This window comes from Ochotona princeps, chromosome 2 (genome assembly GCF_030435755.1).
Source record: "Ochotona princeps isolate mOchPri1 chromosome 2, mOchPri1.hap1, whole genome shotgun sequence".
Lineage (NCBI taxonomy): Eukaryota > Metazoa > Chordata > Mammalia > Lagomorpha > Ochotonidae > Ochotona > Ochotona princeps.
Window position 1 is genome coordinate 85,127,140 of NC_080833.1, and position 12,905 is coordinate 85,140,044.

The 12,905-nt window shown below is 37.9% G+C and overlaps 1 protein-coding gene across 3 annotated transcripts in view; it reads right to left on the minus strand.

The window, feature by feature from the left end:
• The window catches only part of FRRS1 (ferric chelate reductase 1), a 50,074-nt gene that overhangs the window by 22,851 nt on the left and 14,318 nt on the right, over positions 1-12,905 (minus strand). For all 3 annotated transcript variants that reach the window (XM_058659513.1, XM_058659498.1, XM_058659506.1), the window contains 4 exons: positions 12,593-12,729; positions 11,447-11,541; positions 10,109-10,256; positions 6,886-7,068 (listed from right to left, as the gene is read on the minus strand). In XM_058659513.1, coding sequence (XP_058515496.1) covers positions 6,886-7,068; positions 10,109-10,256; positions 11,447-11,541; positions 12,593-12,729 — 563 coding nt within the window. The remainder of the gene's footprint in view (positions 1-6,885; positions 7,069-10,108; positions 10,257-11,446; positions 11,542-12,592; positions 12,730-12,905) is intronic.

Consider the following 12,905-nt stretch of genomic DNA (forward strand, 5'->3'; position numbering starts at 1 on the left):
AGCTCTGGCTATTGCAGCCATCTGAGGAATGAACCGGTGATGGAAATTCTCGCACTCTCTGTGTCATTCTCTCTCTTTATAATTCTGACTTTCAAATATAAATCCAAAAAAAGGAATTAATTCATAAAACAAGATACACGAAGGGGTTCTAAGGCTGGAAATTCCAATGACTATTCCTAAGACTTTGAAGAGATTGAAAGTTATACTTTAAAAAATTATTTTCCCATAATTACTAAACGCTCACCAAAAGTTTGGGAGAGCAGATTTCCATAGGTTCTCCGTTTTGGTTTGGAAAAAGAATGCCAAATTTGGTATTAAGGATGACACGGACAGAAGAAATTACATAGATATGAAGACCAATGAAGACTGACTGAAACAGTGCAACAGGACACAATAAAGGTCCAAGTCAAGTTAGAAGCAGTGACAATGTACCAGGGAGAGACAGAGGTCTCAAAGACAAGCTCAAAAGGACCTGAGACATCTAACAATGTACATATGAGGAATAGCAACTAAAATGGAAACTTGACATCTAAACACTGTTCTTACTAAAGGAAAAGAAAGTTCCTTTGAAAAACAATGGAATGTTTGAACATATGAACAAAAAAGACATTGTCAACATTGATTATTAAGAGATATAAAAATAAAAAAAACCGGGCCCGGCGGCGTGGCCTAGCGGCTAAAAGTCCTCGCCTTGAAAGCCCCAGGATCCCATATGGGCACCAGTTCTAATCCCGGCAGCTCCACTTCCCATCCAGCTCCCTGCTTGTGGCCTGGGAAAGCAGTCGAGGACGGCCCAAAGCTTTGGGACCCTGCACCCGCATGGGAGACCCGGAAGAGCTTCCTGGTCCCGGCATCAGATTGGCGCGCACCGGCCCGTTGCGGCTCACTTGGGGAGTGAAACATCGGATGGAAGATCTTCCTCTCTGTCTCTCCTCCTCTCTGTATATCCGGCTTTCTAATAATAATAAAAAATCTTTAAAAAAAAAAAAAAAACCACAGACTCAGTTTGAAGAGCTTCCCATTGAAAACATATAGGTAAATATAGCCATCCAAAAGAAGGACACAACATGGTGGGCAAAAGGGCTCCATCAGGCCCCAGGAATGATCCAAAAAGACGAGAAGTACAAAGAAAAGGAAGCTCCCCTTTTTAGAAGAATTTCAGCTAAGAAATACCTGGAAATTTTGTATCATAAAACTACTAATCTAATTACCAATTCAAAAAAAGAATATCAGTAAATGCTAAAATCATTAGGGAATGGGTTACTAGGAAACAGACTAGTGAGATGATGCTCAAACTATCAGCCCACACATTCTGATTAATTGCAAAAAATAGAATAGCCTCAATGGAGAGGTCTGACAGACACAGTGATGAAACATTGCAGCATCAACAATGGGAAGACTAGATATTATGCACTTTTTGGTTGGATGCACTGATGTGGAAACAACACTGCATATATAATATTCGTGCAAAAATTTTTAACATGAATCTATCACATAAATTTCCAAACATTCTACAAAATAACCTTCCTGAAATTAAAAAAAAAATAGAAAAAGGGTAACTATTCTATAGAAAAGGAGAACAGAAAGACATTATTACTGAATAGTAACTGGATGTTATGACGGCCCAATGCATTGGGACCCTGCACCCGCGTGGGAGACTCGAAAGAGGTTCCTGGTTCCCGGCATTGGATCGGCGCACACCGGCCCGTTGCGGCTCACCTGGGGAGTGAAACATCGGATGGAAGATCTTCCTCTCTGTCTCTCCTCCTCTGTATATCTGACTTCGTAATAAAAATAAATCTTAAAAAAAAAAAAGATTACACATTTTCCTTTAATAATGGCTCTAAAGGTCTTCACTGTGACAACTGGAGCAATCAGAGTTCAGCCTGGATATTACATAAAATTATTACATCTGTTACTCTATCTCAACCTGATAAAGATACCATATAATTACAGGAGAATGTCAGGATTCTTAGGAGATACGTTCTGAAAACTTGAGGGATGAAATGTCATAATATCTACAACAAAACTTACTTCCAAATAGTTCAGGGGAAAATGTTTATCTCTATGACATAAATCAATTGAGATAGAAATAGATACACAGAGGAAAAGTGGCAAATCAAGATAAAAGACTGATGAGTGCTCATTGTACTGCTCTTTTCATTTTTTATATACATGAAGCCTTTAAAAAATTGAAGTAGGAGTTAGAAGAACCTAAATAAGTGATAGGGAAGAATCCAAGTCACAATAAAAATTTCTCTGAGTTACCAGGGAAAATGATGAGAGCAATAACAAATGTTGCACAAGTTGGCTAGGACAGTACCAGACAAGAATCAAACGATTAACCAGAGTGCTGTTTTCAATATTATTGTTGATTAACAAGAATGAAAAGTGCAAAGAGGCATTAGCAGTTGTCATAAGTTCAGTTTACAGGTGTTGATTTGTGTCATCTAGGAACACCCATTCAGATGAAACAAGGAGCAGGTAGAAATCACACTGGATTCCACAAGAGATAAATATTGAATATCTTAGATTTTGGTCATGGAGAGATTATGAATGGAGCAAATTTATGGAGCGCAGGCCCAACATTGTAAAATGTAAGCTTGGTCTTCATCCCCATTTCCTGGTATACAACTCTTAAAATCTTGGCTTCTTCAAAGTGATTCATCTTTTTGTTTGCTTATAAAGCAACTGATCACTGGCCAACACTAACTACCCTCAGGATTCAAGGACCAGAAAGTTTATCCCACAATCTTCAGAGAACAGAGAGGGTCTGAAGCTTACCAGCAAAGGCCAGTAAATGAATCAGTTATGCCTATAGGAAACCTCCAAATAAACCAAAACATGGTTTGGAAAGCATCCTGGTAGCTGAACATATGGGGGTTCCTGGAGGACAGTGCCTACACAGACAGTGTGGGAACTCCTTGTCTTCTCTCCCATAACTTACCCTACACATCTCTTCATCTGCTTCCTTAATCATTTCCTTCACCATGAAAGTAAATGGGCTTCCCTGAGTACTGTGTGCCATTACAACAAATTACTGGAACCAGAGGTGAGGATGTGGGAACCCTAGTTTATACCCAGAAGCAGAGGGAAAACCACCTGGGACTAAGGATGATAAATTTTGCAGTTGGAGGGCATCTGTTGGTGGCTAATCCCTCAACCCGTGGGATCTGACAATATTTTCGGGCAGGTAGTGTTAGAAGGAATCAAACAATGTCAGGATACATTTAAATAGTGGAATGATGGACTTATGACTGTTTTTGAAGGACTACACAATTATAATATTATAGAGAAAAGCAATTTCTCAGTTTCTATCCATTCCTTTTTCAACAGACATCTAAGTTGTTTCCATGTCTTCGCTAGTATAGATTATACTGCGGTAGATGTAGGATTACAGGTCACTTTCTCGTACGTAAATTTCACAGGGGGTTCCAGTCAGAGCAGAAGTCTACCAAAGAGCAAAGGTAATGCCAACAATTTGGGAAATGCTCAAAGCCTTTTGCTTGTTGACTTTCAGAAGAACAGAAAACAGTTATATATGGCTATTAGGAGAATGTTTCGGGAAAGCCAAGGCTTTAGCAGAACAGCGCTCACGAAAGCTGCACCAGAAAGTCTTTCTCCACCAGGATAATGCTCCTGCTGGTTCTCATCCAACTAAGGCAATTTTTCTAGAGATTTCTGATGAGAAATCTTTTAGGAATTCACCTCACAGTCTTGATTTGGCTCCTTCAAGCATCTTTTTGTTTCCTAGCCTTAAAAAAATTCTTTAAAGGGTGCCAGGCTTTCTTCATCTGATAATGCCAAAAAGATTGACTGCACTGACACACTCCCAGGACCTCCAGTTCTCTAGGGATGGATTAAATGGCTACTGTCCTTACTAACAGAACTGTCTTGAATTGGATAAAATTTGTGTTGATAAATAAAGTTTGTATTTTTAATTGTTATGCTTTATTTCCATTATGCCAATAATTACTTAAAGTTCTCTTATATTGGTTGATAAAATATATATTACTTATGGAAGGCATGAGTACTTGGAAATTCAATTAGAATTATGATATTGACAAGCCTGTGTTAGAGAAATATGAAAACTATACTTCTAATAAATTTTAGTGATGAAATCTAATACCAAAATAAATCATGTAATTAATTTATAAGTTAAATGGGAAAAAGCCATGTTAGGTTACCTAATCAGTAGTCAGAACATCAGATCTCTTTTGTATTTAAATTTGTTATACACTCCAAAAAAATAAAACAGCATAAAAGTGCCCAAAAGTTTAAAAGTAATGACCAAAAATAGAAACACCACTTAAAAATACATTTTAAGATACTTACTCATTCTCCAACAATTTAAGCAAACAGGTGTACAGATGACTTTAATCATTAACAGGATTGCACTGTAAATCAACTGCACCTGCATAATTAAGTCTTTTCATAAGCATTTTTGATTAATGCTATCCTAGAAACAAATAAGTTTTCCAAGTGGGATAAATACATCTTGAATTAGAGATAAATGCTTTTATGCCATCTATGGTTACAATTTAGAACAAATATAATTGGTCTACCTGTAGAACACTCATCACGATATTTAGAGCAGTGGTATTGTCTTTCCCCTAATTCAGACTTTGTGTGGACAGCAAAAGAAAATGTTTTGGTATACTACAGCATGAACTTAGAAGATAAAAATGACTAGAATATAATTTTTGTTGACTGTAGTATGCAGTAAGTAAGAGAAGAACCTGCTGAACCCTTTAGTTTACTCAATAAAGCCATCATTGTCAACTCTCTTTAGAATAAAATTCCAAATGTCTTTTGTGGTCCATTTATCGGGTCACACAACAAGCGTCAGAGCTATCTTTTGTTTATTTTTAAGTCCTTTTTTTTTTAGGATTTACTTATTTTTAATGGAAAAGAAGATGTACAGAGAGAAGGAGGGACAGAGAGAAAGATCTTCCATCCATCTACTGGTTCACTCCCCAGTTTGCCACAACAGCTGGAGCTGAGCCAATCTGAAGCCAGGAACCATGATTTTCTTCCAGGTCTCCCACATGGGTACAGGGTCCCAAGGCTTTGGGCTAGCCTTGCCTGCCTTCCCAGGCCACAAGCAGGAAGCTGGATGGGAAGCAAAGTAGTCAGGAAACAAACCAGCACTCATATGGGATTCCAGTGCATGTAAGGGGAAAATTTAGCCACTAGGCAATCGTGCTGGGTCCAAGTCATATTTTATTTTTAAGCCAGCCACATTATCCACCTCATACACCAAAGTTGGTTGATTTTTGCTGGCGCTGAAAAGGCCCAAAAGAATATGCTAGATGGCTGAGAGCAATTACAAAATGGAAGAATGAAAAATATTTGTAATCAATTGCAGGATCCTTATTTCCCATAAAAGCATAAAATTTCCCATATAAGCCTTGTTGAAAGGGATCAGTTCAAAATGTTTTATGTGAGAGAATTTTTTAAAGATTCATGAAATAATAAATCAAAAGAAAATTATATTGGCAAAGAAAATTTGAGGAGCTGGCATTATGTGGCAGAGCGTTCATTCAAGTCCCATCTACTGCACTTCCAGTCCAGCTCCTGGCTAATGTGCCTGGAAAGCACCAAAGAACAATCCAAGTCTCTGGGCTCCTGCACACACTTTGGAGACCTACATGCAGTTCCAGGCTCCTAGCTTTGGCCCAATCCAGCCCCAGCCATTATAGCCATTTGGGAAGTTAACTAGCAGATGGAAAACTTCTCTCTCTTTCTGTGCCTGCTTCTCTCTCTAATTCTGCCTTTCAAATAAACACATATTTTTTTAAAATTGAAACCCATGTATAATTTTTTATAATAGACATTTTTTCCTTGAACTTGCTTCAATACCATGATCTGCTTTTTTTAAAGTACATAATATATTTTGTGTATCACAGATTTAACGCATATCTTTTTTTAATGAAAGATAACAGCACACATATTCCAGGGCTATGGCAAAAGATACAGGTCACATGCCATTCCCCATAAAAAAGTTATACCTGGCTTCCCATGACACTCAAAATCAGTGCACTAGGACCAATATGATCCAAGTACAATTTCAAGGAAAACCCTAGTTCTACCACAGGCATCTCAGAGTTCCTTTTCTTTTTTCAGAACATGATTCCTTAAAGAGCATTAGGTTTAAATGCTGACAGGGAAAAAAAAAAATCTCTCTAGAAACGACTTCTTGCATTTGCGAATGTGGAAATAAGGCACTTCCTCAAAGCATGGTCTTCCTGGCTCCCACTGTCAAGCCTGCCTAAACAGATGCATTTACATCCTAGCCACAACACTCTTTTCCTTGAGGAAGCAGGATGCCTACAACCTTCTACACTGTGGCACAAAGCAGCCACTGACAGAACCAATGGGTCTATTCAATATCATGCAGAGAGAGCAAGAACAAACTTAAGTGCCTCCTGCAGAGTTGATGAAGGAGCCTGCTGATAATCAATGTACTTTACCTGGACAGGTGGGTTTAATTCTGTTTGGGAAATGTTCTAGTGACTACCAAAAGGAGAAACATATGGCGTTTAAATAAACAATTGTGGTTAGAGAAGCAGTACAAATAACATTTTATATAGAGCAACTTTTGTTTAAACTGAGATTCCTGTTTTATCACAGAAATGTACACATATAATATCGCAAATCTACTGTAAGTAAAATGATTTTCCTGACTTTTAATTGTCCTACTATTAAACTGATGAAACATTCAAAATTATTTAGCTTATAATCTGTTCAAAGTGAATTTCTCCTTTACGAATACACCCCTGAGTATGGTCATTTGACTCTGGATAAACAGCTAATCTACTGTGGATTAGAGCCCATTCCCGTGATTTTCTTTCATTGCCTCTTACGTAAGTGAGAGATACCAACCATCCATCGGTCATGAGAAAATGCAAAGGATAAATAGCCTTTACTGGGACCGCTCATTTCAACCAACACCGACTGGTCCTCTCTTGTGAACGACAAGAACATACAAGCATGCTCCTTCTCTGGGTCACAGTTGAAAGGACTCCTGATACAGAACTTCTTTTTCCCACAATCTGAAGCATTGAACTAGAAAAATGACAGGGAAAAAAATCATAATTACCAAACAAGTGGTTCATTGTCAAAGACAGAACACTACCTTCAAATACAAGTTTGGAAGAGAATGAATACTTCTTCCTAATAAGAATTCAAACAAAGCAACAAAAGAAACTCCCCAAATTAGAAATGTTCAAAGCAGTAGTTAGGTTGTGAACTTTTAAATTTCATTAATGTTAATTAAAATTTTGAAACACAGCAGTAGTTGGCCTGCTACGGTGTGAGAGCCTCAAAATTTCCTTAATACACAAAATATCTCATATTATGAAGGTTCTGGAGCCAAGTTTCTGGTGTTTTTCTAACTTATTTAGAGACAAGAGAGTTCATAACTGTTTGCTTACTCCCCAAATACATATGATGACTTTGGCCGGTTAAAGCCAAAACTGGGAGCTGGGAACACAATTTGGGTCTGTCAAGAGGGTAGCAGGAATTCAGGTAGTTTAGCCATCATTGCTACCTCACAGAGTGCATTTCCAGGAAGATGGATTCAGGCACTAGAGCGAGGTATTAAACCCTGGTATTCCCATATGGCACAAGGGTGTCTCAATCAGAATCTCACCCGTTGGGTTAACACTAACCTCAGTTTCTGATTAATTTTGAGACAATTCCTAGGGAATATTTAAATCCATGTTGGTATTCTTGCCTAACAAATATCCTCTATTCTTCAGGGATGGAATTTTAAAAGGCTAATAAACCAACTCTTGGCAAGCTTATATTTGACTCTACTTCCAGAATTTAGGTTTGGTAATTAAAGAATATATGAAAAAAAAAAAAAACTACCCCGACATTTACCCTTATTCTGAATCACAGCAGTAGTTTAGTAAGGTAGAAACAAGCAGCAATGTACTTTAACCCAGAGCTCTGCGGAGTGGTAGGTAATAGCAAAACTCTTGGAAAACATCAGCTCTGCATGTTGGCCACATAAATGAACAGAACTTGTTCCAATGGGCTGTGACTGTGCTTTTCAAGAGAGAGCTGCACATTAACTTCATGGAACTAGATACAATGAAAACCTGAAGGCAAATCATCACAGAGTGAAGAAAACAAGCTACCAGGAATCAGGAGCCGTGGACTTTGGGCTCCGCTCTCTTTATCACTGCATTCAGGTGGCCAAAAACCAGAGTTCCCATATCTTCAGTAGAGGAAAATGGAAGTGCACTTAATAGACCTTGAGTTTTCTTCCAGCACTAAAATTGTCATAATACCATGATTCTGAATAGACCTCCCTATAATCAGAAGTTATAAACCTGGCAGAGAAACACAATAAAATCCCCAGCAATAGCCAATAGTTTTTATGTGATTAGATAGAAGGACACACAATATTGTCCACAGATATCAACAGGGAAGCTGAGGTACAAACTGATTACTTATTTCTCTAAAGAATTTTTTAAACAAATAGGTATTAAGACTTAACCGATGGACTATATTATTGTAATAATATGGAGGAGGAAACAGTGAGGGGGGAGGAGGAATGGGAAGAGAGGAAGTGGAGGAAAGAATCCCTACACCTACTGAAACCCATATCACGGAAAATAATAATAAAAATAATAATAATAAAAAGTAAATGAAATTTTTTAAAAAATCTAAAAAGGTGCATTATCACTGGGACTGATTATATGGTGAAACAAAACTGCAGCATTTAAAATAATGTAATCAAACATAGTATCCATACGTATCTTACAAAATGTAGAAGACAAAATTAAAAATTACATAGGTTTAAAACTTCATGTAGAGGCCAGAGCTGTGGAACAAAAAGTTAAGCTGCCACCTGCAATGCAGACACCACGTATGGGCGCTAGTTCAAGCCCTGGCTGCTCCACTTCTGATCGAACTCCCTGCTAATGTGCTGGGGGAAAGAAGTGGAAAACAGCACAAATGCTTGGGTCCATGGACTTATATGGGAGATCGAAAAGAAGCTCTGGGTTCCTGGCTTCAGCCTGGCACAGCCCCAGTCATTGCAGCCATTTGAGGAATGAGCCAGCAGGTGGAAGACCTCTCTCTTGCTCTCTTTTTCTCTGTGTCTTTACCTCTCCGTGTAAAACTCTGCATTTCAAATAAAAACAAAATAAAACTTTTAAAAAAATTCCTTACTTGGTCTAGACTAAGAACAAAAAAAAAAAAAAACAGGTATAAATGAGTAAGAAAGAAGAAAAAAATAAGTAATGTACAATGAACATCCATTAAGTGCAAGGCTCGTTTAGAAAACTTACATCTATTATTTTGTCTAATTCTCATCAAAGAGCTTGATATTGCATCTCATTTAAGAAAATGAGACTTTGAAAGCCAAGTGATCTGTCCAAAGACAGACAGCAGCGAAATCAGGATTCAGGTCTAAGTTTGTCCCTCCAATTATGACTACATGGCTCAATACATTTTCATTATACCCACTGCTAAATAAGTCTAATTTATCAGAACTTCAGTAAAACTAGCTTTTTTAAAGACTTCTAGTAGGCATTGCCCTTTTCAAGATTTTCTCTTCAGTCATAATTGAACCAAAGGGCCCAATTGGAATTCTACCTGATAAACTGGCAAGAGATTCTCCATGGTTCAGCACCTAGAATTCCCCAGTATCTTTTGGACTTAATGAAATAAGATCTAAGAACATTTCAACAATAATCTCCAAATTATGGCTAACTTTAGCTTAAGTTCCCTCTGCAAGTGTGACATTTGGTTGTGGGAAAGAAAGAAAAGGAGGCAGGGGGACAGGGAGGAAAACGGGAAGGTAAAGCAAGCTGTCTCCTCAGATCTTTTTTCAAAGGAAAACAAACTCACAACTAGCACAGTCTCTACGGGAATGTCTTAAGCACACTTTAGACTTGCAAGGACCTAAATTGTCTTTATTCTAAATAAAAATTCAGAATGTTGCGGTGAAGCCTTCCTTCAGATCCTACAGAGAACACAAGAATTTGCTATCTCAACCTTACACCTCTATTCTCTTTGCCAAGCATAAAGCCATAACTTGGATGCTGTTGTTTGATGCCTCACTTGGAAAAGTTATGAAAATGCGACTTACAGATTTGGTTAAATGAGAGACTGGAGATATTGTTGGCAAAGATGCTATTGTAGCTTCAGGTGTCGTAAACGGAAGTGCATTTGGTTGCGAAATTACAGGACTAGGTATCTTCACCCAGTAGATTTTATATTTCTCAACAACTGTGGCTCTGAAATACAGTACCAAAAGATAGAAACAACCCTGATTATGGCCCATCATAACAAAATCAAACCTTTAATGACACAAAGAGGAAATGTATGGGGAGTACACGGTAGTACTTACCACACTTATGTTGTTTGTCATCTTAATGATTCTCTTCTACCCCATCACCAGATGAAATTTCAATGCCCTCTCTTTCTATCTCTTCTTATTTATCTGCTCTGTAGACATACTCACATCAGCCATGTGACTAAACTGGGACTAACTGCACAGATTTCTGCACATTCATGTATAAAGAAGCTACTAGCATTCATTTCACAATGTGCTTTTCAAATTCTTTCAGAGGGCATATGTAGCACGCAGTTACAGTAACAACCTACAGAGGTTACACTAAGCAAGCACCAACTCAGACTGAGGTTATATCACCCTTCCCATTCCACGTGACACACAGGTGCAAAACTGTATTATGAGGTGCCGGGGATCTGTGTACACACTGAGTGACATTTTAGGATAGCAATTTTTCTTTTGAAAAAGGACAAGGGTACTTCAGGAAGTTAAATTAATTTGGTGAAAAATAATTTTAACAGATGGGTATTTCATTAGTGACACTTTGCATGAATTTTTAAGATCCCTCATGCATCTATAACACAATTGAGGAACCTATAACACACTCCTTCCATACATAGCTTTGTGACATTCCAGTTCCTCTTGTTTATAAGATTAAGGAAGAACTGCTATTTTGATTCTTCTCAATTTCATATGTCTGAGAGGCATACAGGGGCATGCTTTCCTAACAATCTGTAAATTGGAACACTGCAAAAAAATGCCATCTAAATTTCAGAACTGTTTTTATATTCTTATACTAAAGCAGCAGCAATCTTTAAAAAGAATTCCTTGATGCATCAGACACAGTCAAGCATTAACTGCTGTTTCTTGCCAGCACGAACGTGACACAATACTTTATTCACCCAACTATTATTTGTTTGTGCCCACTAGGGTACTAAGTCTTGTGCTTTGTGTTGTGTATATTCTGGTGAATGAAGAATGAAAAACAAAGAAGAAAAAGAGTTAAACAGTTTCTTACACCAGTATGCTGGTATCGTTACTTTCACAAACTTCTCTGGTAGAAGCAAACACCAAATTAGGCATAGAACATGATACAGCCAGCTATTTTAGAGAGTTAGAAACTCTTCTACTCACAGAAACTGTACGTGATTTGGAGCGCTGCTTGGAGCATTCCAATACACGTTAACTTTGGTTTTTTTGGATGAACTTGTATGACTCACAGCTGATCCCTGAAATAACATTGGAGAAGAATTACCATTCAATCTCTCAGGAACTTCACATGACTGAAACTGCTATCGTTTTGTAAATCATCTTAACACTGCATGATAATGGCATAATGGCAAACTCTTCCTTAGAACAAGGACCCAGGCCCTCAGAAAGAACATACTGATTATTTGACAACAGATTAACAACTGAATTAATCACAAAATTAAAATTATCACAAATTTAAGAAATGAAGAGTCCTAAATACAGGGTGTATTAAGAGTACAGGGAACCTGCTCATTATTCCATTTATACTAAATATGTATACTCCTTCCACTAACAGACACAAATAAACTACACACAATTTGTCCAAAGAAAACACAAAAACTGTGCCTTCAGATACACACCATGATATTTTACTAATTTCTTTTGAACAATTTTGTTTCCCACTTTCATTCACCTGGCAAACTCCTACAGTTCTTTGACTGTAGTTTGGAGATTCTCTCCCCAAAGAAGCTCTCTCAACTCCCTCCAGCCAAGGTGTTACTCTCTTCGATGCTTTCTACCCACCCTGTATGTGCTGAAACCAAACTTATCACATCTTTCTACTTAGTGTCTGTCCTAGTTCCACACATTCTACTTTTGTGCTATTTCTCCCAAGTCCACAAAAAACCAGGGATTCTGCAAGCAGCTAGAGGAATTCTTGTTCTTCACCAGATCCTTCACACCCAGTACAGTCCCTACTAAAATGAATGAATGCACAAACATTAAACCTCCCCAGAACTCCAGCTTCAGTATTAAAACTCCTCAAAAATCAATACAGTGAGTCATTACGTCACAAAAAAAAGTCACACACTAAGAACACTTCAAGCCACTTTCCTGTTTTTTCTAGGATACTTGTACAGAAACATATGTTGCAAGTAGGAAAACTAGAAGGAAAGCTTAATCTATTCAGATGTTAATCTGTTGAGTTGTCTGCAACACAGAGATGCTACCATCATTCAGCTTGCAATCACCAACCCAAAATGAGAAGACCCAAGGAAACGGAAACAAATCAATTTCAAACTAAACACAAACCTGTATGTCTTCACAAGTCAGAAGTTGTGATATATGATTATCACTCAATGAAAAAGAGCCAACAGGAGGTCCACTCAAATTCTCAGCATCACGAGCTTCCAAGAGAAAGCCTTTAAAGGGTGGCCCTGACAAAGTAACTGAGAAACAAACAACAGGTTAAAAATATAGTAAATTCCCAGAAAAAGGAATGTTTGGAAGAGGCGCATCCCAGTACAACCAGGTATGCATATGCAACACTCCTTCCAGGGAGGAAAATCATCAAATGGACAAAGAAGGTATAAACTGTGTTCTCCTGGAAATTCACTCTGTAGGG